The sequence below is a fragment of the Poromitra crassiceps genome (genome assembly GCF_964638095.1).
Source record: "Poromitra crassiceps genome assembly, chromosome: 7".
Lineage (NCBI taxonomy): Eukaryota > Metazoa > Chordata > Actinopteri > Beryciformes > Melamphaidae > Poromitra > Poromitra crassiceps.
This window is the reverse complement of record NC_139628.1, coordinates 58,717,810-58,745,063: the sequence shown is the minus strand read 5'-3', so window position 1 is coordinate 58,745,063 and position 27,254 is coordinate 58,717,810. Positions and strand designations below refer to the sequence as shown.

At 43.4% G+C, this 27,254-nt stretch overlaps 1 protein-coding gene across 1 annotated transcript in view; it reads left to right on the top strand.

Annotated features, from left to right (window-relative positions):
• Positions 1-3,859: 3,859 nt before the first annotated feature.
• LOC310779744 (uncharacterized protein) overlaps positions 3,860-27,254 on the top strand; it is a 46,099-nt gene continuing 22,704 nt past the window's right edge. The window contains exons 1-11 of the mRNA XM_083640237.1: positions 3,860-4,254; positions 4,459-4,536; positions 6,438-6,824; positions 12,766-13,603; positions 13,791-13,885; positions 14,025-14,366; positions 16,259-16,598; positions 16,832-16,892; positions 23,093-23,420; positions 23,628-23,705; positions 25,812-26,192. Of these exons, the coding sequence (XP_083496363.1) occupies positions 3,918-4,254; positions 4,459-4,536; positions 6,438-6,824; positions 12,766-13,603; positions 13,791-13,885; positions 14,025-14,366; positions 16,259-16,598; positions 16,832-16,892; positions 23,093-23,420; positions 23,628-23,705; positions 25,812-26,192 (3,265 nt within the window). The 5' untranslated portion in view covers positions 3,860-3,917. The remainder of the gene's footprint in view (positions 4,255-4,458; positions 4,537-6,437; positions 6,825-12,765; positions 13,604-13,790; positions 13,886-14,024; positions 14,367-16,258; positions 16,599-16,831; positions 16,893-23,092; positions 23,421-23,627; positions 23,706-25,811; positions 26,193-27,254) is intronic.

Here is a 27,254-nt window from a genome sequence, read left to right as displayed (position 1 = left end):
GTAGATAGATAGAAAATATATTTATATTTTATGGATTATAGAATGTTATATACAGATAGTGATATATTTAAGAAATCATAGAAATTATGATATACATTTATACTTGTAATTATCAATATGGATATTGATGTTATAAGAAGGGGGTAGGAGTATATAAGTCTTTACTTCTTCCTACTCCTTTTTGAACATGTTGAGGTTGATCAATGATTGCATTTTCTTTTTAATTGTTATTTTTATTTTATTTTTGTTGCTTAATTTTTATATCATGGCTTTCATTGATATGTTTTTATTTTTTTGTTTTATCTGCAAGTTCAAAATAAAGATTATCAAATCAAATCAAATCAAATCAAATCAAACAAGACAAAACCAGACAAAATACAAAAAAGTGCGGTCATGGTTCATCGTCGCACAAAATTTGAGTGCGTGCAAGATTTCTAGTTATCATTATAAGAATGTTTTCTTCTGTGTGTGTGTGTGTGTGTGTGTGCATGCGTGCATGTGCACGTGTGTGTGTGTGTGTGTTCGTGCGTGCGTGCGTGCGTGTGTGTGTGTGTGTGCATGCGTGCATGTGTGTGTGTCCATGGCATCACTGAAAACATGCCAGTGGTGCCCAACCAACCAGATCAAGAGATCGGTAGATTTCCAAATCATTTTTGCATGAGTGTAACTTTGTGGTGTCAGTGTGTCACATTCAGCCAGTCAGTCATGCATGTTTCTGTTGTTGTTGTCACATACTGAACAGTAGGAATCAGGGGCGGACTGCATAATCGGGCACATCGGGCAAATGCCCGGTGGCCTGGCCTGGCCTGGCCTGCAATTTTTTTTTTTTTTTTTTTTGCAGGCCAGGCCAGGCCTCTCACTGAACAGCAGGCCAGGCGCCGCCTACTGGTTTACTAGTGGTTTTATTACTTTATTCAGGGTTAAAGTGGGTGCATCTCATTGTTAAATTGGACTTGGCCCAAATTGGGCTTCAAACGGCCCAAATTGGGCTTCAAACGGCCCAAATCAGGCTTCAAATGGCCCAAATTGGGCTTCAAACGGCCCAAATTGAGCTTCAAACGGCCCAAATTTTTCGGACGCCGGCACGCGCGTCGGCCTGTATCGACCTGGCCTGCTTGGTATCTAATGCCCGGCCTGAATTATGATCCCAGTCCGCCCCTGGTAGGAATGCAGGGCAGGCATTCCATAGCGAACGTCATGTCTGATGAGCATCAGTCAACTTCCCTGAAAGAATTATGACCTCGCCTGTTTTTATGCGAAATTTATGAGCATTAAAATTCTGAGTGGAAACATCAGAAAATTTGATAAAACCTCAAAATATCGCAAAAGAGTTTTCACGCTTGAGGGAGTAGGGTGTACCGATAAAAGGAAATGCGATAAATGCAAACAGCTTTAGCAAATTAACCAAACTCCATTAAAAACCATGCAGTTTTAACGGAGGAAGACAGCGGGATAACAGGTGACTCACATCCAGAATTGAAGAGTGGCATCTGATAATGCATTTTACGTACCTCTGTATAATCAAGAACCGTTAACTTAAAGTAACAACGGTATACGCACGTGTAACGTTAGCAGAGGGTTAGGGTTACAGCAGTGCGCTCTCCATCACCAAGCATTCCACATCATGATTTCCTCCACTTTAGTCTGAATATCAGGTTAGGATGTTTTCTCTTACCTCACGTTTATTCAGAGAATTTCCCTCATTTTAAAGTTTGACTGGCTTCTGGCAATGTGTCAATGAATTGCCCCTCCTCTTCACCATTCCTGATGTTAAGCATAACGGTAGTGGGTGAAAACGTGCAAAATATCGCATTTCCTTTTCCCGACTTTCTGAAAATTTGATTAAAAGTTGCGATACCTTTGGCTGGAAACCCAGCTTGTGTGAGGTGTAAAAACATTGTGCACCCCTGCTCTATACTATAGACTCTATAGAGCATAGCAGTAAATAATCTATTCTAGGGAGGGAAATGGGTTGGAGGCTAGATGAAATGTCGTAAAAAGAGGCTAAGTGACTGATAGAGAATGAAATTCCACAGCCAAAAGGTAAACAGTGAACCACTTGAAGGAAACCAGTTCTCTATCAGTGACGGTGTGTTTTTGTTTCATGTAGGTACTCATACTTTGAAGATATTTAGTTGCATTACATTACAATACATAGGGCAGTGGTGGCCCAATGGTTAGAGAAGCGAGCTTGTGACCGGAAGGTCGTCGGTTCAATCCCCGCGACCGGCAGGATAAATCTGGGTGGGGAAAGTGAAAAGGCAGCGCTTGCCCCTCCCTCATTACCACCACTGAGGTGCCCTTGAGCAAGGCCCTTAACCCCAACTGCTCCAGTGGAGCTGATCAGTGGCCAGCAGATCAGACTGTGGTTGTACTGGTCAGCTTCCAGGTATGAATGTGTGTGAGAATGTGAACAGGGCACTCCTGAAAAAGAGAGCATTGCTCTCAGTGAGACTCCCCCTGTATAAATAAAGGTAAAAAAAAAAAAAAAAAATTACATTACATTACGTCATTTGGCAGACGCTTTTATCCAAAGCGACTTACAATAACACATTTTTTGTCCGCAATAGAGCAATCAACTATGGAGCACGGTCTATGACAACTACAACTTCTGAAGGAACAGTGGTACAAGCGACCTGCACTGGTGGAGGAGCGAAGGGAGCGCTGGGAGGTTTGGAACCTGACCATAGATTGCAGGTACAGGGGAGCTGACTGGTGTACTGCCCTGTAGGCCAGTACCAGTGTCTTGAATTTGATGCGGGCCGAGATGGGGAGCCAGTGGAGCTCCTGGAAGAGGGGAGTGACGTGAGAGAATTTGGGTTGGTTGAATACCAGACGGGCTGCAGCGTTCTGAATGAGCTGAAGCGGTCGGATGTCGGTGGCGGGTAGGCCAGCCAGGAGCACGTTGCAGTAGTCCAGGCGGGAGGAGACAAGAGACTGGACCAGGAGTTGAGTTGCTTCTCTTGTGAGAAAGGGATGGATTTTGCGGATGTTGTAGAGAGAGAACCTACAGGAGCCAACACAGTCTCTTAGAAAATTGTATAATACCAACGATATGGACCAACGTTGCTATTTTACGATTTCGGCTCGAAAAATGTAAAATAGTAACGTTCTGAGTGGTTAGGGTTAGGATTAGAGTAGGGGGAGGGGTTAGAAACAGAAAATCTCCGTAAAACACGCCCAAACCACGCCCACCGCTGTAGACGCATACGTTCCCATTTTACAATTTCTTAGCCGACATCGTAAAATACCAACGTATGTCCACAAACGTTGCTATTTTACAATTTTTTTGGAGATCGGGTTGACAGGAGCGTGCTGTAGCAGCTATGTTGGCTGAGCAAGACAGCTGGTTGTCAAGGAGCACCCCAAGGTTCTTAGCTGTTTGGGAGGGAAGTACAGTGGTGTTGTCAATGGAGATGGAGAGATCTGCGAGAGGGCATGTCTTTCCTGGGAGGAAGAGTAGCTCTGTTTTACCAAGGTTGAGCTTGAGGTGGTGGGCAGACATCCAGTCGCCAATGTCTTTGAGGCATGAAGAGATGCGAGCCTCGATTTGAGTGTCGGAGGGGGGGAAGGAAAGGAAAAGCTGGGTGTCATCAGCATAGCAGTGATAAGAAAAGCCATGAGAAGAGATCACATAGGCAAGAGATAGTTTACTTCATCAGACTGTGTGGTGTGTCTTAAAAATTCCATTGGTCTACTGAGAACAGTTCCTCATTCTAAATGTCTAATCAGTTGCATGTCAAGTGAAGCAGCAAGTTGAACAACAAAGACAGTTCCTGCTCTGTGACACGAATCAGCCATCCAGCAATATAAAAGGAGCTGCGTCTTAAGATCACAGCACTGGATTCGTTGCCTCATTAGTAGCCAATTACACAGCAACAACAATTTAGCAGACAAACATTTCAGAGAGAACCTAAATGATGAAGATTGTTCTGCTACTCGTTTGCTTTGGATTTGCGTCTTCCACACTACCGCTCAAACGGGAGTGCAGGGACGTTATGCAACCTCACAGGTGCAAGGTGCCTGAGGATACTTGTGTGAACTACAAAAACACAGAATTTCTCGATCAAGGCCAGACAGCAATCAAAGCTACACAAGTGAATCTGGAAAATAGAACTAAAGAAGTAGAGACAAAGCTAAATGAAAGCCAGGTAAGATTAGAAGATTTAGAGCGTCTCTTATATGAGGTGAAAGCTGACATGGAGAATCGGATTGAACAACAGAGAGAGGACCTTCGAAGACTCTTGGATGCAGGTAAAGTTTACTAAAGTTGATTCATCATTATCAAATTATTGATATTTTTCTGACCTATATTTAATCATTGCACATTTGTTAATTACTGTATTGATAAGGCTTATAATGATGACGATAATGATGGGAAATATATAGTCTATATATTGCTCATACTATGTTTATTTACCTACCTTATTTTTTTTACCAATATTACTACATTCCCAGGGATTCTCTTCGTTGTTGCCGACCAAACAAATGCAACTTCCAAATCCAATAATTATACGGATCTAGCAAGAGAAACAGGTAAATATTTGATCAGTAAATGCAGATATCATTGATGCACTGTGCAGTATCTGTATGCAGTATGCTGGTCATAATTTGTGCACTGGCTGTGTGTTGCTCTCATTCACACACACACACACACACACACACACACACACACACACACACACACACACACACACACACACACACACTCTTTTGTATCAATTAAAATGCAGCTTTTAAATCTAAAAGTTTGCACTGTCTTAGAGATAGAGATTCATAGGTTTTCGTCCGACAGCAATGATTGATAGGCCTAGTTTGATTCCCACACACACACACACACACACACGCAGCCTGCACACACACGCACAGCTCGTTATCATATCATTTGCTAAATAAATTGGAGTTAAGTACCGATATTCACATCCACGCATATTAATTAAACAAAGGCAATAACAGCTAATGTTTCACCAACACAAGTGGTCTCTGCTTGCTCCTCTGCTCGCTGTATACTCGCTGTAGTGTGTCTGGCCCCCCCCTTCCTCACCACGTTCCAGGCTTTTATCATCTCTTCTCTTCCAGTGAAAGAGTATTTTTGTAAGGAAAATAACAGAATAAGTCCCAAATGTCTGATTTCATTTGATCTCCGCAGTTTGGAGCATTTCCTGAAAGTCCATTTAAGCAAGCTGGTCCTCCCACTTTTAATCATATAGCGAATTGATATTGTGCCTCTGCTCCCAGCTAGACGTGATTGGTCAGGTGTGCTGAGATCTGCGCCCTGTGGGCAAATGAAAGATCCTCCTCACCTCACGTGCTTCGTCAATTTTTAATCCGTCGAATCGGCCACATACACACTTAATTGTACCGGCGCCCAATAGGAGGAAGGGACAGTATAATTCACACAGAATGGAGCCAGCTGTCAGGCTGACAGGCAGAATTTCACATTATCCAATTAATTTAGACTATGTTTAACATGTTTAAGGCATTGTTTAAGGTGAACTTTCTTCTGCCTCAGTAGAGGGAGGGAGGCGGCGGCGCCCTACTGCCCTCTAGTGACCAGCCGCCACTGACAGGACGTAAATACACGCATTACACATGCCGCGTATTCCTGGTTTCCAGGTCGTAGCTCAAAGCATGTTATCGTGTCAGTGCAGGTCTGCAGGATATCAATGAAAAAGGAGAGCCGGCACTCACGGTAGGCTAATTGAAAAACAGCCTTTTATTGGGCAGCAATTTTTTCACTGCCCAATAAAAGGCTGTTTTTCAATTAGCCTACCGTGAGTGCCGGCTCTCCTTTTTCATTGTTATCCATTATCCAGGCACCCGGTCTGTTTTTCAAACAAGGAGTTGTGCGCTTTACCTCAATTCTGCAGGATATCAAACCAAACTTATCAGGGTGAGTTAAAAATCATAAATAACGCTGGAAATAAGGTCCAGGTTGTAAAAAAAAACTGAACTCTCCTTTAAAATGCTGATTTTAAATCAAAGAGTTTGCACTGTCTAAGATAATTTGCTTGCAAGGATCCCTCCCCCTATCTCGACACATACTGTACGCTTTAACTTTTGCTCTGCTTTTTACCTTAAGGCATGCATGTAATTTTGAGTTGATCCAATTGGGTTAGAAATATATAGAGGGGCAAAATCATATATATAACAATGTCCCAAATCTCATAAAATGGGGTCTGTGACACACGTGTGTCTGTGACACTGACACACACACACACACACACACACACACACACACACATGGGAGACAGACAGCCTATAATAAATATGGATGCAGCTACCATGACATCACCCATTGGTTTTTGGACTCCTGTTTTGAGGAGAGAAAACATCAAACTCAACAGATACTGCACAGTGCAAGCAACATGTGTGACCTGAGGACTTGTGATTCCTGTGCCGTCAACTCCAACACTGTGATGTTTTCTCTGTTTTAGGTCAGTGCCCCTCCTCCACATGTCAGCCACAGCAGGAGTATCACTTTATTAAAGAGCGTAAGACCTGGGATGATGCTCAGAGTTACTGCAGAGAGAAGTACACTGACCTGGCCACCATAGACAACATGGAGGACATGAACAGGCTGAGTGAATCTGCAGGTGCACGTTATAAGAAACATATAGCCTGGTTTGGGCTCAGGTGGAAGAAAACAGATGATCGTGAGTGGCACTGGTCTCTGCCAGGGACAGAGTACAATGAAAGCGAGACTAACTGGAGTAGTGGTCGACCGTATAAAACTCGTCATACGAACTGTGTGCGGATGAGAACGCATGAAGGCTGGCATGATAGACACTGTACGCATCATCTATGGTTCATCTGCTACAATGGTAGGTGTATTTAATAACTATGTCCTTTCAGCCTGTCATCCTGTCTAAGCCCTGGTTCACACCATAGCCCTGGTTCACACCATAGCCCTGGTTCACACCATAGCCCTGGTTCACACCATAGCAGAGCTGCCAGGTTTCACCAAAAGTTAGGAGAGGGACTTCGGGGGGGGGGGGGGAATGACATTTGAAGCCAGATTTAGCGAGGAATACTGTAAGCCTATCTCATTTTAATTTTACATGATTACACAGTTGTGATGTTGGTTTTAACCATCAATATTTGCTAATTTTCTTATAATTTCCTTATCATTACGATATTGATTTCAACCATATCACCCAGCCCTGCTTTTGGTAGCCCCCCCTGGAAAAAATGCCCAGCCGCCCCTGGAGGTCCATCTACAAAGTCATGCTAAACAACGAACAACATGATTGGTAGAATATGTCAGCAGCACGCTCTGGCTGGTTCAGCACCTGGGAGAGCTCTGTGGCCACAGCCAGGAGGGGAACATTGAGCCGGGCGCCCGATTACAAGTAGCCTATTGCTCAAATCAGTAGGCTATCTATCATCTGTCATCTGGTTCAATGCGCCAAAACTCTTCACTGCAAGATCATGATCAATAAACAAGACTGCACACGTTTTCTAGACACAGATTAAGCTTCAATTAATTTGATTAATTTAAGTCTTCATACTAGTCTGTTTATAGTAACATGGCCATTCTGAGCAGAACGACCAGACTTTCACAACAAAATGCATAATAAAAGCCAATATTCCAGGACATCGCCCTTCCAGGCCATAATATAGCAACGTTCCAATTATAATGCATAGTTCCAATGATGCCTACTCATTCATTTCCTCTCAGTAGCCTATTAAAGGATGAATTTATCCCACTTTGTATCATTAATCTCGATACGCTACACGCACGCTCGTATGCTACATGCACTCGATTCCTAGGCTCGCCTCGCCCGCCCTGCAGCTCACCGAGCTGGTCCTGCAGCCTGCATACGCAGCTCACCGCTGCTGACATCACTGATGACATCATCAGTGGGACTCTTATGACATCAATGATGATGTCCCACTGCTTTTATGACATCACAGATGATTTCGCAATGCCTCTGACATCAGTGGTGATGTCACAATTGTCTCGTGTGTGTGTGTGTGTGTGTGTGTGTGTGTGTGTGTGTGTGTGTGAATTTATGACACTGATGATCATAGTGGCACAGACAGTAAGACAGACAAACAAACAAACAAACAGACAGAGCCCTAGCTCCCTTTTATATCTTAGTGAAATAGCAAGTGTGGTGTGTGAAGAGGTTAAATTGTGTGACTCTGATGCTCAAAGGGTGAGATTTGGCAGCTCTGCACGATAGGCATCTCAGAAGGAGCACTGAAGCAGCACTGAAGCAGCACTGAAGCAGCGCTTCACGGAAGCTTTGAGCAGGAACCTTGTCATTCACACCGGAAACGCTGCTGGAGTGCAGCACGCTGCCCGGTTGAAAAATAGAACCGAAGCTGAAAGTATCGCTGCAGCACGCGTGCAGCGTAGCTTCGGCATGGCGTGCGGCTGGTGTGATCAGTCTGGCCTGTTAACAAGGACGCTGAAATGAAAGTGCTTCCATGCTGTGTTGCTACAGCGCTGCTTCAGCGTGGGATTGGCATATGGTGTGTTAGCGCTGTAAGGGTGCGTTCCGATCGGCAGGTAATTCCCAGTGAAGTGGACTGCACAGGATGTTCGAAGGCTTGTCATCAGCTCCATTCCTATCGCTGATAATGACCTACTGGCCTGCTAGTAGTTGGGAATGGCTGTTATCACGCAACTTTATATTTAGACAAATAAAACAACTTAGGGTTATGGGTTTAGGGTTAGGGGTTTAGGGTTTAGGGGTTAGGGTTAGGATTAGGTTTAGGGTTAGCTTTAGGTTTAGGGTTAGGAATAAATAACAAAAAGCATTAAAATATGATTTACACATGAAATGTAGACCTATGGCTGATGACGAATCGCTGACCGATATGAATGGAGTGATAAGACGCTGCAACACAGATTGAATGGGGTGATAATTACCAGATCGGGTGCACAGCCAGCCTGCAGCCCACATTGCTGGGCAGGGAACTATACCTGCCGATCAGAACGCACCCGCTCTATTGATGACATATGGATGACATATGCATCTCTTCATACATTTACTTAAAGTCATACCGTACTGTATAACTGTTGAGAGAGTTGGCACCAAGTCACATCAGCTTACACTACAAACATATCAATATACGAAAGTCATTCAATCTCTAAGTATAAGTATAAAAGTCTTTGAGTGAGACAAATCTGTGGTGGTGACATCATTTCATTGGTTTTTGATCCAGATGATTGAATTAGAATTACGTTTAATTTACTGGGAGTACCACATTCTGCCTGTGGCGGAGCTGTCCAAGATATCGACACAGAAGTGTTTCTAGAACTCAAACTGCATTGGAGACAAGTGAAATGATCTTGTGTCATATAGATGTTGATGTCATGTGATGTTGAGATGCATGACGGGAGGGCGGCATCTGCGCATGCGCCAGACATACGAATGTGGCCACGGAGAGCGGGCTGAAAGACCCGGCACAAGAAATAAACAAAGTCAACTAAAGATCCTTTGAGTTGTCTCATTCTCATTAACTGGGAATAACACATGGTACCAGGAGTAAACGAACTCGCCTTACACTCGCCGGCCAACAGTGAAGCCAGGAGCGGCAGCTCGTGAGTAATTACTAGCGTCGGCACGTGAAGCTAACGTTAGCCACCATAGCACCGGTGTGGACAAGCTAGCCTAGCTAACAGATTGTGGCTAACTCGGCAGAAGCGGAAGATGGAATTGCTAAAGCCTCCCGCCGAGCTCAAGTTGACTGGGAACGTGGAAGAACAATGGAGACGTTTCAAGCAACGTTTCACGCTCTATCTAACTGCAATAGGGGCGACAGAAAATGAGGACCCGCAGAAGATCGCGCTGCTTCTGACGGTCGCAGGAACCGAAGCCATAGACCTCTTCAATAGCTTTCAGCTGTCCGAGGGTGACCAGAAGGACTACGACCTGGTAATAAGAAAGTTTGAACGTTTCTGTACGCCAAAACGAAATGAAACATATGAAAGATATGTGTTCAACAGCAAGAACCAGACTGAGACAGAGTCAGTAGAAGAGTTTGTGACAGACTTGAAACTGAAGAGTCAGTCATGCAACTTTGGGGACCTGGCAGACTCCCTAACCAGAGACCGGATAGTGATGGGTGTGAGAGATAAAGGACTCAGGGAGAAGCTGCTGGGAGAAACAGATCTGACGCTAGAAAGGGCTATACAAATATGCCAAGCCAGGGAAGTAACTCAGAATCGCCTGAAATCCATGGACGGCGGCATCACGGCCGAATGCAGAATAGAGACGGTGGAGAACAGAAGGAGCGACAGGCAGGCGAAGCAAGCCACGAGAGAGGACACCACTCATCGGGAGCAGCAAGCGCGCCCATGCGGCAACTGCGGAGGTGAACACCGGCCTCGGCAGTGTCCGGCATTCGGGAAGGAATGTCGAGTCTGCGGCATGAAGAACCACTTTGCACGCGTGTGCAGGCAGAGGAGACCGAACCGAGACAGGAGAGTGAACCGCATCCGGCAGGTCCAGGATCCAGACGAGGACGACATAGAGGAGCTCTTTGTCGATTCTGTAGGTGTTACAGTACCAGAAGACGAGGACTGGACGGAAACCTACAACGTAAATGGGACAGACATTGACTTCAAAGTGGACACTGGAGCCCAGGCGAACGTCATACCGGAGACTGAACTGCAGAATCTCCAGGTAAAGCCGCGGATTGACACGGCGACTAGAGTAAGACTGAGGGCATATAACGGGGAGGTCATACCCCATGTGGGAAAATGCAAAATGAGGTTGAAAGATGGTCATAAGACACACATGATGGAATTTATCATAGTTAAAGGGAAAAGAGCGTCCATCCTAGGATTAAAAGCAAGTACAGTACTAGGGCTGGTGAAACGAATACATAAGGTAAATGAAAGAGAAATACAAAATGTTGAAGATGAATACAGTGACGTTTTTGAAGGAATAGGAAAACTCGGGGTAACGCACAAAATACAGTTAAAGGATAATTACACACCAGTGATCCATGCACCTAGAAGGGTACCACTGGCCCTAAGAGACAGACTCAAGGCTGAGTTACAGCGACTAGAATCACTAGATATAATAGAAAAAGTAGAAGAGCCCACAGAATGGGTGCACTCTCTAGTAATAGTAGAGAGACCAGACAAGCCGTTACGGCTTTGCATAGACCCGAAGGAACTAAATGAATATATAAAAAGAGAACACTTTCAACTTCCAACCAGGGGGGAGATCTTCGGAGATTTAGCAGGGGCCAAGTACTTCTCTAAACTAGACGCCTCTTCGGGGTTCTGGCAAGTAGGTCTAGATAAGGAAAGCGCCAGGATCTGCACGTTTAACACCCCTTTTGGGCGCTACTCATTTAAGAGACTACCTTTTGGCTTAGCCTCCGCCCCTGAGGTCTTTCACAGGACGGTACAACAAATATTTGAGAGAGTGCCAGGCACAAAGGTTTATATAGATGACATACTGATCAGTGGATCCACAATTGAGGAACATGATGCCAGGCTAAAGCAAGCTTTAGAAGCTGCTCGATTACATGGGTTAAAGCTAAATGCAAAAAAATGTGAATACAGAAAAGAAAAAATAACCTTCCTAGGAGAAATGCTGACAGCAGAAGGAGTCCAGATAACTCAGACCAGAGTGACAGCAATCAAAAACATGCCACCACCTACTGACAAAGAGGGTGTACAACGTTTCCTGGGTATGATAAACTATGTAGGCAAGTTTGTGCCCAATCTAACAGCACACACTGCCCAAATGAGGAGCCTACTGTGTAACACGACTGAATGGTGTTGGAACAGCAGTCACGATAAAGAGTTTGAGGATCTAAAACAACTCATCATGGGGGCCCCAGTCCTCAAGTTCTATGACGAAAAACGTAAAACTAAGATTTCAGCAGACGCCTCAAAATCAGGTATAGGATCGGTGCTCCTGCAGCAGTATGGTGACAGGTGGAGGCCCGTAGCATATGCATCTAGAGCTCTCACTGCAGCTGAGTGCAATTACGCACAGATAGAGAAGGAGGCTCTGGCCCTAGCGTATGCTTGTGAGAAGTTTCATGTATTCATCTATGGTAAATCAGTGTGGGCTGAAACGGACCACAAGCCTCTGGTCACCATTGCCAAACGGGGTCTAGCTGACACACCACCCCGAGTCCAACGACTGTTCCTGGGCATGCAAAAATACGACATCCAGCTAGAATACAGCCCAGGAAAAGAGCTGCTCGTAGCGGACGCACTGTCACGTGCTTATGATAGTACTGCACCAAATATTGAATATGAACATAAAGAAATCATACATGTAAATTTGGTGAGAAAGAGTTGCCCAGTCTCAGATAGAATGTGGGAAGAAATGGCCCGAGCCACCGCAAACGATGAAGTTCTACAAAAAGTAATGAGAGGCATAACATGTGACTGGCCATTAAGATCAATCCCTGCACCCTATAGTGACTTCACAGAAGAGCTGTCTGTCATAGACAATGTTTTATTCAAGGGTTCTAGGATTGTGGTTCCAGAAGTTTTGCAAAAAGACATGTTAAAGAAAATACATGAGGGCCATTTGGGAATGGAAAAATGTAAAAGACGTGCTAAAGATGTACTGTACTGGCCAAAAATGAATAGTGCAATAGAAGACACAGTCAGGAGCTGTGAAACATGTCAGAAGTACAGGAATAAACAGCACAAAGAGCCGATGTGGGTCGAGCAAGATGAACAGCTAAAACCATGGAGTAAAGTAGGAATAGATCTCTTCACATTGCACGGCAAAGAGTATGTACTATTAATGGATTATTACTCTCATTACCCAGAAATGGCAGTACTGAAGGATACGACCGCCAGCACAGTGATGACCCACATCAAGTCGTTCTTCGCACGTCATGGAATACCAGATACAGTACGGTCAGACAATGGACCTCAGTTCAGCTGCCAAGCCTTCAGAAGCTTTGCTGAGGAATATGGGTTTAAGCATGTTACTTCTAGTCCATTATACCCACAGTCAAATGGGTTGGTAGAGAATGGAGTTAAAATAGTCAAATTGTTAATTAAAAAAGCATTGGACTCCAACACTGATCCATATCTTGCTCTGCTAAATTATAGATCCACCCCCATGAAACATGGACAGTCACCAGCAGAGCTGTTATTCAACAGAAAAATCAGAACAAGGTTACCAATGCTTCTTCAAGCTGAGTCAGACCAGCAGCATCATAAAATGGTGGAGCAAGCAAAAAAGAGAAACAAGTGTGATCAGAAAAGACGCTATGACGTAGGGGCTAGAGCATTGAGCAGCCTATGCCCAAATGATAGAGTAAAAATGCATAATGGAAAAGACTGGGGAATAGAGGCCACAGTAATTAAAAGTGTGGCACCCAGGTCGTATGATGTTGTAACTCCACAAGGAGTGACATACAGAAGGAACAGGAGACACCTTCTTCATGTGCCAATGCCTCTGCTAGAGCAAGCAGAAAATCAGGAGGTTACAGATGCCTCAGACGAAAACACTAGTGTCTGTAGTTCGGACAGTTCCAAGGAGATAAACAGGACACCCATACGTTCTGAGGTTGTAAACAAGGCACCTGTACGTCCACCTGAAATTATTTTGTTAAGGAGGTCGGGAAGAGCCTCAAGAGCTCCACAGAGGTTAATTGAGCGAATTTAAGTTGTTCTGGTTGACAAAGCGTTTTGAAACCTGTTTGTATAAAGCACGAAAAAAAAAAAATGTAAATGAAAAAAAAAATGTATATGAAAAAAAAATGTAAATGAAAAAAAAAAAAAAAAAAAAATGTCTTGATGGGGAAGATGTGTCATATAGATGTTGATGTCATGTGATGTTGAGATGCATGACGGGAGGGCGGCATCTGCGCATGCGCCAGACATACGAATGTGGCCACGGAGAGCGGGCTGAAAGACCCGGCACAAGAAATAAACAAAGTCAACTAAAGATCCTTTGAGTTGTCTCATTCTCATTAACTGGGAATAACACAGATCTCATCCCATCTGACAGTTTGTTTGTTTGTGGTTTGTGGTAATATGGATGTTTCAAAGTGAACAAGGTCTGTTCTCTGCACAGGAACAAACACCGACAACTTTCATTTGATCCAAGAGAAAAAGACCTGGAGAAAGGCTCAGGACTACTGCAGAGAACACCACACAGACCTGATCAGTGGGACTCAGACTTCTGACAAAACGCTAATAGATGAGATGAACCGTATAAATCCAGCTAACTATTGGATCGGCCTGTTCAGAGACTCCTGGAAGTGGTCGGATGGGAGCAAATCTTCATTCAGATACTGGAATCCAAAGACGACTGAAAATTTTGTGGGAGACCACGACAGATGTGTCAGCGCCTGGCCTCATGGCACATGGAGACGTTTCATATGTAATGAAAAGAAGCCCTTCTTCTGCTATGATGGTGAGTTTGGTCCAAAAAGACGTTAACCAGCACATCTCTATGCTTTGCCCCTGTCAGAGTAGCGGGCTGCTGGGAACAGTCCAACTTCCCAGTTCAATTTCTCAACACCGCTTCCCAACTCAGCCGCTCCGTCTCTGGACTCGTGCTTGTCCGAATGAATGAATGAATTAAAGTTTTATTTATGTGTGAGGACAAATTACATGATCCATCCCACATGGGATTATCAGACACGTCAACATGAAGTAATTACCGTACCGATTCCGGTGCATAGGCTAAACAATACATTCAGGAAATGGACAGCAAAACACAGATTTAACTACAATATGTAGTAAGTAAAATATATAAATTATCTATCATATGTCATCTTTTTCCGCCTTTTTCCGGAAAAAGCGAAGATGTTGTCAAAAAGAAATTCAAGTATGGCTCCTTCTTCAAAATCTAACAGGTTTAGCTCAGGGGAGTGAACTTTTTTATAGTATCTCTCGTAAGTCATGATACAATCGGCAGTACAAAATAAAATGAAATTCATTCTCCACTTCCTTCAACTCACAATATTCACAAATCCTATCCTCCTCCACCGTCCCTCTGTATCTACCAGTTTCAATATGTAAAGGCAGGATACCACATCGTAACTGAGCACATAAGGACCTCTTGCTTTTAGGTAAATTAAACATAACATATTTTTCACATTTAAATTCATTTTTAAATAAACAATAAGTTCTTAATTTTGGCTTCTGCCAAATTTCTTCAGTCCAAGACTGTAACCAGTTAGCACGGATCTGAGATTTAAACGGCTCTACATTTATACACATTCTTTGAGAGTAATATTCTCCAAAACCACACTCCTGAAACAGGTCTGACATTTCTGAGACCTCCCCTTCAACAGACAGGTCCCAGAAGAAAATCTGACTAGCAACCCTATTGGTTGGTAGGTCCAGCAGTCTGTTCCAGAGGTTCACCATGCTGGCTTTCCATCTGACCACACAAGGGTCCCACCCCATTTCTCCTCTAACTGCCGGAAGAGGAGCATATTTGTGAAGACCCCAAAAAAAGACTTGTCAGTCTGTCATCTCAACGTCTCATGCTGCCTTCAAGTCGGCTCGTGTTTACCGTGAATAAAACATAAATCCACTGGAATGGCCTCACGTGGTATTCATGTATGTTGTATGTAGTTGTATGTATGTAGTATGTAAACACAGACAAGAAGGCGGCATCAGTCCAGGCATTTATTATCTCCCACCAGTGGTTCTTAGTCCCTCACTCTAGGAACGTGATTGGCTCATTCTGTCCTAGACTCTCCTCTGGTAGGCTGCCAGCCAAGTCAGTCAATTCATCGCAGGCCACCATGTCAGTCCTCTACTGATTACACTCTTTCACCCACATTACAAGACGATTTTGTTTAGTTCTTTTCCAAAACTAGTTTTGAGATTGGCTGATAGACTGAAACATTGAATTACTCCATTTGTTTTGTATTTCTTTCAATTGTGGATTTATCCAGTGAATCCCACGGTTGATTGAGGTTTCTGGACATGTTCTGGGTGTCATTACATGTACAAGACATATGTGATATAATCAGTTTGCTGATATATTAGCTAGGGATGCACGATATATTGACAATCGGTATCGGTCCAATGAGCAAATATATCGGTACACATATAGATGTGAGTTACCGGTAAACAGCTTTTGCAAATGTTTTTGAAATATAGAAAGACATTGCTTTTTTCAAATTCAGTGTTTCGTCTTCAGTAGTACAAAAGAGGATCTGACGAATACAATTCTGCCAGAAATTGAATAGGCTACTTGTACTTTTTTGGCATGGAAATGGTCAAATTTAAAGACATTGAACAACAGCACAAAATATCGCCTGCAGTTCACAATTTCTTCCCCTACAGCTAGAGTGATGCTGATCCGTGAGAAGAAGACCTGGGATGAGGCCTTTCGTTACTGCAGAGAGAACCAATATAACCTGGTCTCCATCCACCATCCTGACATCCAGAATCTAGTCCAAGAAACAGCCAAGATGGCCGACACTCCCTACGTGTGGCTGGGAATGCATTACACCTGCACTCTGGACTTCTGGTTCTGGGACAGAAACAACACAATCTCCTACCAGAACTGGGCCCCGGGGAACGGGACCGGAGTTTGTGGGACGGCTGCAGCCATGGAGAAAGGAGGAGGGCAGTGGGTCAGTCTGCCTGATGATCAGAAGTTCAACTTCATCTGCAGCAAAGGGTAAGTGTTTCAATCCAACCTAAGACTCTGGTGATCTACCTGATCATTTCTGGAGCCATTTTGTTTTGTGGTGTATTTTTCTTAACCCCTTTGCTAACTGGACAAATGTAGCCTACAATGTGGCATCACATCAAAAATATTTCCAGCACAGCTAGGAGTTTGATTGCAGAGAAACTTTAAAGGTATATGCAACTTTTTCATTAAGTAAAATGTGTTAGTTTGTATCCTTATAGAGAAGGATCCCCTCACAAACGTCAGTTTGAGCCACACAATGCTGTGGCAGTGTGTTTATGTGTACTGTATAGACGCAGCCCCCTGTGTGTATTTCCGTGGTTCGACATTGTTTTTCTGTGTTCTGTCTTTATGTGGTCGAGTGAGCTTGACAATGCATAGGGAGAGAGAGAGTGCCAGAAAACCATTGAAAAGCAGGGATTAAAGTTTTTTTCTAATAGTTTCACATCAGTATATAAATGGGAGCTAGGGCTCTGGCTGTTTCTCTGTTTCTCTGTCCCACTGTGATGTCATAAATCCCACGGTGACATCATCAGTGATGTCATAAATCCACTGTGACATCATCAGTGATGTGCCTCCACCTGAAAACGTCCCGGACACAGCCAAACAAATGTAAACAGCACCAAAATCAGGCAGGGGGCAGCGTCTGTCCATAAACACACTAACTGAACAGTAGAAAGAGAATGACACTTACACTTTTTCTTCTGTCTCTCTTTTCTGATTCAGGATCATCTGAACTATCTTCCGTGTCCACCTGCATGCCAGATCACTACAGCCAAGAAGCAGTGACCAGCTGTTGTCCCACTCCCATTCAACTGTTAATAATGATTATTTGTTTTCTTTTCAGATGTAAGTTTGAATTTGTCTTTTGGGGTTCATTTGTTTATCCTGTTCTACACACACCATTTGCAGGTAATTTGAGTGATTTGGTTCACGTGATTTGATCATGGTGAATAATTATATTTTCATAAAACAAAATGTTTTACTTTTAGACACATAGCAGATTAAAATACTCATAACTTTTGATCTGAGAGAGCTATCTCGGTCATTCAAAAAGTTATATATTGGGAGACTTTCTTTATCTATGGAAATATCAACAAATTAAAATGTCAAATTTCCACCATGTGAAGGGTTTCTGCAGATCACCACACATATATAAAAGCCTAGTGTGTTAGTATTTCATGTGTGAATAAATATACTAAACCAGAGTATCACTGCAGTGTGCATAGCAATAGATCTATCACTTGTTTGTAATGTTTTGTGACGCTTTTATGATGGTTTTAATGTTGATGGTTGTCTGCACCAGTGGCTGGTGGCTCCTGCTTTACATTACTGGCTTTCCTTGGGAAGCTAAGCAGGTCTGGCCTAGGATACTCCTTGGATGGGAGACTGGTGCTGGAAGTGGTGTTGGAGGACCAGTAGGAGGTGCTATTCCCCTTTAGTCTGCTGAATAATCTGATTTGATGAATAATCTCCCCAATGCCCCAGGGCAGAGACAGGGACTGAGGTCCTGACTCTGTGGTCATTAAAGGTCCCATCGGCACTCTTTGCGAGAGTAGGGGTATAACCCCGGTGCCCTGGCTAAATTCCCACACAGGCCTTCCTTCAATCTTGGCCACCTAATCATTCCTTGTTACTTAATTGGCACATTGAGACCCCAACTCTCCACCATTATAGCTTATATTATATCACCCAGGTGGGTGCTACACATCGGTGGTGGATGAGTTGAGTTCCTTCCCCCTCCCTTCCCTGATATGTGAAGCGCTTTGAGTGTCTTGAAATCCAATCAATTATCATTATTATTCATGTAAAATCACAATTCTGAATCATTAATGTTTGAATTCCTATGTAACCAATACATTGATTTATCTGATGCTGATTAAACAATTAAATAAACCATATTGGTCAGGGTCCTCTCTTGTTTCTGGCTTGACTACACATCTTGTGTGAAACATTTTCATAACTGGTGTCTAGAGTGGAAATAGTCTTTCTACAGAGACGAGGTTAGCGTGCAGCGGAGCAAGGGTCAACTGGAAAACACTGAGCGATGTTAAGGATGATGCCATAACCACTGATGATGTCATTTCATGCACCACAATCGTCAAGTGATGTCATACCCACTGATGATGTGGATGACATGGCATGAGTTGACATAAGTGTAGTCACAACCCCCCCCCCCCCAAAAACAAACAAACAAAACAAAACAAAGAGCATTGTTCACTTTGTATTGTTCACTGATTGTGCCGTATCTTAACTATTGTGTGGAGATCTGGGGTAATACATACAAGAGTAATTTACAACCATTGGTAATACTACAAAAGAGAGCAATAAGGATTGTCAACAATGTAGCATATCGGGATCATACAAACTCTCTTTTTTTACACTTAAATACACTGAAGTTAATGGATATGGTAAATTTCAAAACAGCTCAAATCATGTTTAAAGCCAGAAACAATGAACTGCCGGGGAATATACAGAAGATGTTCTCTGACAGAGAGGGAGGTTACAACTTAAGAGGGGAGCTCAATTTAAAGAAACTACTTATTCACACCACCTTGAAAAGTCAGTGCATCTCAATCTGTGGGGTAAATTTATGGAATGGTCTGGAGTTGGAACTCAAACAAAGCACCAACATGGTACAGTTTAAAAGGGTGTATAAAAGAAACATACTTAGGGGGTATAGAGTTGAGGAAGGGTTATGTTGATTATATTTTTATTTTATTTATTTTATATTTTATTTAAGTAATTTAGTGATCAGAGTAGATTGTCTATATGATGCCAAATTCCTACACGGTATTGTATGGGTATAGTTATGAGTGTATTATTAATAAGTATTATTTATAGATATATAGTAGATAGGTAGATAGATAGAAAATATATTTATATTTTATGGATTATAGAATGTTATATACAGATAGTGATATATTTAAGAAATCATAGAAATTATGATATACATTTATACTTGTAATTATCAATATGGATATTGATGTTATAAGAAGGGGGTAGGAGTATATAAGTCTTTACTTCTTCCTACTCCTTTTTGAACATGTTGAGGTTGATCAATGATTGCATTTTCTTTTTAATTGTTATTTTTATTTTATTTTTGTTGCTTAATTTTTATATCATGGCTTTCATTGATATGTTTTTATTTTTTTGTTTTATCTGCAAGTTCAAAATAAAGATTATCAAATCAAATCAAATCAAATCAAATCAAACAAGACAAAACCAGACAAAATACAAAAAAGTGCGGTCATGGTTCATCGTCGCACAAAATTTGAGTGCGTGCAAGATTTCTAGTTATCATTATAAGAATGTTTTCTTCTGTGTGTGTGTGTGTGTGTGTGTGCATGCGTGCATGTGCACGTGTGTGTGTGTGTGTGTTCGTGCGTGCGTGCGTGCGTGTGTGTGTGTGTGTGCATGCGTGCATGTGTGTGTGTCCATGGCATCACTGAAAACATGCCAGTGGTGCCCAACCAACCAGATCAAGAGATCGGTAGATTTCCAAATCATTTTTGCATGAGTGTAACTTTGTGGTGTCAGTGTGTCACATTCAGCCAGTCAGTCATGCATGTTTCTGTTGTTGTTGTCACATACTGAACAGTAGGAATCAGGGGCGGACTGCATAATCGGGCACATCGGGCAAATGCCCGGTGGCCTGGCCTGGCCTGGCCTGCAATTTTTTTTTTTTTTTTTTTTTTTTTTTTTTTGCAGGCCAGGCCAGGCCTCTCACTGAACAGCAGGCCAGGCGCCGCCTACTGGTTTACTAGTGGTTTTATTACTTTATTCAGGGTTAAAGTGGGTGCATCTCATTGTTAAATTGGACTTGGCCCAAATTGGGCTTCAAACGGCCCAAATTGGGCTTCAAACGGCCCAAATCGGGCTTCAAATGGCCCAAATTGGGCTTCAAACGGCCCAAATTGAGCTTCAAACGGCCCAAATTTTTCGGACGCCGGCACGCGCGTCGGCCTGTATCGACCTGGCCTGCTTGGTATCTAATGCCCGGCCTGAATTATGATCCCAGTCCACCCCTGGTAGGAATGCAGGGCAGGCATTCCATAGCGAACGTCATGTCTGATGAGCATCAGTCAACTTCCCTGAAAGAATTATGACCTCGCCTGTTTTTATGCGAAATTTATGAGCATTAAAATTCTGAGTGGAAACACCAGAAAATTTGATAAAACCTCAAAATATCGCAAAAGAGTTTTCACGCTTGAGGGAGTACGGTGTACCGATAAAAGGAAATGCGATAAATGCAAACAGCTTTAGCAAATTAACCAAACTCCATTAAAAACCATGCAGTTTTAACGGAGGAAGACAGCGGGATAACAGGTGACTCACATCCAGAATTGAAGAGTGGCATCTGATAATGCATTTTACGTACCTCTGTATAATCAAGAACCGTTAACTTAAAGTAACAACGGTATACGCACGTGTAACGTTAGCAGAGGGTTAGGGTTACAGCAGTGCGCTCTCCATCACCAAGCATTCCACATCATGATTTCCTCCACTTTAGTCTGAATATCAGGTTAGGATGTTTTCTCTTACCTCACGTTTATTCAGAGAATTTCCCTCATTTTAAAGTTTGACTGGCTTCTGGCAATGTGTCAATGAATTGCCCGTCCTCTTCACCATTCCTGATGTTAAGCATAACGGTAGTGGGTGAAAACGTGCAAAATATCGCATTTCCTTTTCCCGACTTTCTGAAAATTTGATTAAAAGTTGCGATACCTTTGGCTGGAAACCCAGCTTGTGTGAGGTGTAAAAACATTGTGCACCCCTGCTCTATACTATAGACTCTATAGAGCATAGCAGTAAATAATCTATTCTAGGGAGGGAAATGGGTTGGAGGCTAGATGAAATGTCGTAAAAAGAGGCTAAGTGACTGATAGAGAATGAAATTCCACAGCCAAAAGGTAAACAGTGAACCACTTGAAGGAAACCAGTTCTCTATCAGTGACGGTGTGTTTTTGTTTCATGTAGGTACTCATACTTTGAAGATATTTAGTTGCATTACATTACAATACAATGGTTAGAGAAGCGAGCTTGTGACCGGAAGGTCGTCGGTTCAATCCCCGCGACCGGCAGGATAAATCTGGGTGGGGAAAGTGAAAAGGCAGCGCTTGCCCCTCCCTCATTACCACCACTGAGGTGCCCTTGAGCAAGGCCCTTAACCCCAACTGCTCCAGTGGAGCTGATCAGTGGCCAGCAGATCAGACTGTGGTTGTACTGGTCAGCTTCCAGGTATGAATGTGTGTGAGAATGTGAACAGGGCACTCCTGAAAAAGAGAGCATTGCTCTCAGTGAGACTCCCCCTGTATAAATAAAGGTAAAAAAAAAAAAAAAAATTACATTACATTACGTCATTTGGCAGACGCTTTTATCCAAAGCGACTTACAATAACACATTTTTTGTCCGCAATAGAGCAATCAACTATGGAGCACGGTCTATGACAACTACAACTTCTGAAGGAACAGTGGTACAAGCGACCTGCACTGGTGGAGGAGCGAAGGGAGCGCTGGGAGGTTTGGAACCTGACCATAGATTGCAGGTACAGGGGAGCTGACTGGTGTACTGCCCTGTAGGCCAGTACCAGTGTCTTGAATTTGATGCGGGCCGAGATGGGGAGCCAGTGGAGCTCCTGGAAGAGGGGAGTGACGTGAGAGAATTTGGGTTGGTTGAATACCAGACGGGCTGCAGCCTTCTGAATGAGCTGAAGCGGTCGGATGTCGGTGGCGGGTAGGCCAGCCAGGAGCACGTTGCAGTAGTCCAGGCGGGAGGAGACAAGAGACTGGACCAGGAGTTGAGTTGCTTCTCTTGTGAGAAAGGGATGGATTTTGCGGATGTTGTAGAGAGAGAACCTACAGGAGCGTGCTGTAGCAGCTATGTTGGCTGAGCAAGACAGCTGGTTGTCAAGGAGCACCCCAAGGTTCTTAGCTGTTTGGGAGGGAAGTACAGTGGTGTTGTCAATGGAGATGGAGAGATCTGCGAGAGGGCAGTCTTTTCCTGGGAGGAAGAGTAGCTCTGTTTTACCAAGGTTGAGCTTGAGGTGGTGGGCAGACATCCAGTCGCCAATGTCTTTGAGGCATGCAGAGATGCGAGCCTCGATTTGAGTGTCGGAGGGGGGGAAGGAAAGGAAAAGCTGGGTGTCATCAGCATAGCAGTGATAAGAAAAGCCATGAGAAGAGATCACATAGGCAAGAGATAGTTTACTTCATCAGACTGTGTGGTGTGTCTTAAAAATTCCATTGGTCTACTGAGAACAGTTCCTCATTCTAAATGTCTAATCAGTTGCATGTCAAGTGAAGCAGCAAGTTGAACAACAAAGACAGTTCCTGCTCTGTGACACGAATCAGCCATCCAGCAATATAAAAGGAGCTGCGTCTTAAGATCACAGCACTGGATTCGTTGCCTCATTAGTAGCCAATTACACAGCAACAACAATTTAGCAGACAAACATTTCAGAGAGAACCTAAATGATGAAGATTGTTCTGCTACTCGTTTGCTTTGGATTTGCGTCTTCCACACTACCGCTCAAACGGGAGTGCAGGGACGTTATGCAACCTCACAGGTGCAAGGTGCCTGAGGATACTTGTGTGAACTACAAAAACACAGAATTTCTCGATCAAGGCCAGACAGCAATCAAAGCTACACAAGTGAATCTGGAAAATAGAACTAAAGAAGTAGAGACAAAGCTAAATGAAAGCCAGGTAAGATTAGAAGATTTAGAGCGTCTCTTATATGAGGTGAAAGCTGACATGGAGAATCGGATTGAACAACAGAGAGAGGACCTTCGAAGACTCTTGGATGCAGGTAAAGTTTACTAAAGTTGATTCATCATTATCAAATTATTGATATTTTTCTGACCTATATTTAATCATTGCACATTTGTTAATTACTGTATTGATAAGGCTTATAATGATGACGATAATGATGGGAAATATATAGTCTATCTATGATTGCTCATACTATGTTTATTTACCTACCTTATTTTTTTTACCAATATTACTACATTCCCAGGGATTCTCTTCGTTGTTGGCGACCAAACAAATGCAACTTCCAAATCCAATAATTATACGGATCGAGCAAGAGAAACAGGTAAATATTTGATCAGTAAATGCAGATATCATTGATGCACTGTGCAGTATCTGTATGCAGTATGCTGGTCATAATTTGTGCACTGGCTGTGTGTTGCTCTCATTCACACACACACACACACACACACACACACACACACACACACACACACACACACACACACACACACACACACACTCTTTTGTATCAATTAAAATGCAGCTTTTAAATCTAAAAGTTTGCACTGTCTTAGAGATAGAGATTCATAGGTTTTCGTCCGACAGCAATGATTGATAGGCCTAGTTTGATTCCCACACACACACACACACACACACGCAGCCTGCACACACACGCACAGCTCGTTATCATATCATTTGCTAAATAAATTGGAGTTAAGTACCGATATTCACATCCACGCATATTAATTAAACAAAGGCAATAACAGCTAATGTTTCACCAACACAAGTGGTCTCTGCTTGCTCCTCTGCTCGCTGTATACTCGCTGTAGTGTGTCTGGCCCCCCCGTTCCTCACCACGTTCCAGGCTTTTATCATCTCTTCTCTTCCAGTGAAAGAGTATTTTTGTAAGGAAAATAACAGAATAAGTCCCAAATGTCTGATTTCATTTGATCTCCGCAGTTTGGAGCATTTCCTGAAAGTCCATTTAAGCAAGCTGGTCCTCCCACTTTTAATCATATAGCGAATTGATATTGTGCCTCTGCTCCCAACTAGACGTGATTGGTCAGGTGCGCTGAGATCTGCGCCCTGTGGGCAAATGAAAGATCCTCCTCACCTCACGTGCTTCGTCAATTTTTAATCCGTCGAATCGGCCACATACACACTTAATTGTACCGGCGCCCAATAGGAGGAAGGGACAGTATAATTCACACAGAATGGAGCCAGCTGTCAGGCTGACAGGCAGAATTTCACATTATCCAATTAATTTAGACTATGTTTAACATGTTTAAGGCATTGTTTAAGGTGAACTTTCTTCTGCCTCAGTAGAGGGAGGGAGGCGGCGGCGCCCTACTGCCCTCTAGTGACCAGCCGCCACTGACAGGACGTAAATACATGCATTACACATGCCGCGTATTCCTGGTTTCCAGGTCGTAGCTCAAAGCATGTTATCGTCTCAGTGCAGGTCTGCAGGATATCAAACCAAACTTATCAGGGTGAGTTAAAAATCATAAATAAAGCTGGAAATAAGGTCCAGGTTGTAAAAAAAAAACTGAACTCCCCTTTAAAATGCTGATTCTAAATCAAAGAGATTGCACTGTCTAAGTCAAGAGATAATTTGCTTGCAAGAATCCCCCCCTATCTCGACACATACTGTATGCTTTAACTTTTGTTCTGCGTTTTACCTTGAAGGCATGCATGTAATTTTGAGTTGATCCAATTGGGTTAGAAATATATAGAGGGGCAAAATCATATGGTATAACAATGTCCAAAATCTCATAAAATGGGGTCTGTGACACACGTGTGTCTGTGACACTGACACACACACACACACACACACACACACACACACGGGAGACAGACAGTGTGTGCTTAGACCATAGAGACACTGCGTAACGCGTCATCATTCAGAAGCCACGCCCAAGATGGGGGAAAACAGAAACCCCCCCTCCAATCCTGGCGTTCTCCTATGTCACGTGCATGGTTGCGTGTTGCACAAAAATATTGTATATATGGAAGATGAACACTCCAACTTACTTCCTTGACAGCTAGATCCACATTTTTCTCCTTGCCAATTCTCAATGGCTTCCTGTTTTGCTCAGGAGTACAAAAAAACTTTAACTGGCGATTTTTTACATTTGTTGTCTGCGCAGCCCACCACACAACAGCTTTTAGCGATGTTTAATTCAAGGAAAATGACGCTGGTGTGTGGAAATGAACGGAGCTTTTCCCCCGTGATGGGCGTGGCCTATTTCATTTCTATGGCATAGACCCTATAATAAATATGGATGCAGCTACCATGACATCACCCATTGGTTTTTGGACTGCATGTTTTGAGGAGAGAAAACATCAAACTCAACAGATACTGCACAGTGCAAGCAACATGTGTGACCTGAGGACTTGTGATTCCTGTGCCGTCAACTCCAACACTGTGATGTTTTCTCTGTTTTAGGTCAGTGCCCCTCCTCCACATGTCAGCCACAGCAGGAGTATCACTTCATTAACAAGCGTAAGACCTGGGATGATGCTCAGAGTTACTGCAGAGAGAAGCACACTGACCTGGCCACCATAGACAACATGGAGGACATGAACAGGCTGAGTGAATCTGCAGGTGGTTATAAGTATACAGCCTGGTTTGGGCTCAGGTGGAAGAAAACAGATGATCGTGAGTGGCACTGGTCTCTGCCAGGGACAGAGTACAATGAAAGCGAGACTAACTGGAGTAGTGGTCGACCGTATAAAACTCGTCATACGAACTGTGTGCGGATGAGAACGCATGAAGGCTGGCATGATAGACACTGTACGCATCATCTATGGTTCATCTGCTACAATGGTAGGTGTATTTAATAACTATGTCCTTTCAGCCTGTCATCCTGTCTAAGCCCTGGTTCACACCATAGCCCTGGTTCACACCATAGCCCTGGTTCACACCATAGCCCTGGTTCACACCATAGCCCTGGTTCACACCATAGCAGAGCTGCCAGGTTTCACCAAAAGTTAGGAGAGGGACTTCGGGGGGGGGGGGGTTAAATGACGTTTGAAGCCAGATTTAGCGAGGAATACTGTAAGCCTATCTCATTTTAAATTGACATGATTACACAGTTGTGAGGTTGGTTTTAACCATCAATATTTGCTAATTTTCTTATAATTTCCTTATTATTACGATATTGATTTCAACCATATCACCCAGCCCTGCTTTTGGTAGCCCCCCTGGAAAAAATGCCCCAGCCGCCCCTGGAGGTCCATCTACAAAGTCATGCTAAACAACGAACAACATGATTGGTAGAATATGTCAGCAGCCCGCTCTGGCTGGTTCAGCACCTCGGAGAGCTCCGTGGCCACAGCCAGGAGGGGAACATTGAGCCGGGCGCCCGAGGATGTGCCGATTACAAGTAGCCTATTGCTCAAATCAGTAGGCTATCTATCATCTGTCATCTGGTTCAATGCGCCAAAACTCTTCACTGCAAGATCATGATCAATAAACAAGACTGCACACGTTTTCTAGACACAGATTAAGCTTCAATTAATTTGATTAACTTAAGTCTTCATACTAGTCTGTTTATAGTAACATGGCCATTCTGAGCAGAACGACCAGACTTTCACAACAAAATGCATAATAAAAGACAATATTCCAGGACATCGCCCTTCCAGGCCATAATATAGCAACGTTCCAATTATAATGCATAGTTCCAATGATGCCTACTCATTCATTTCCTCTCAGTAGCCTATTAAAGGATGAATTTATCCCACTTTGTATCATTAATAATCTCGATACGCTACACGCACGCTCGTATGCTACATGCACTCGATTCCTAGGCTCGCCTCGCCCGCCCTGCAGCTCACCGAGCTGGTCCTGCAGCCTGCATACGCAGCTCACCGCTGCTGACATCACTGA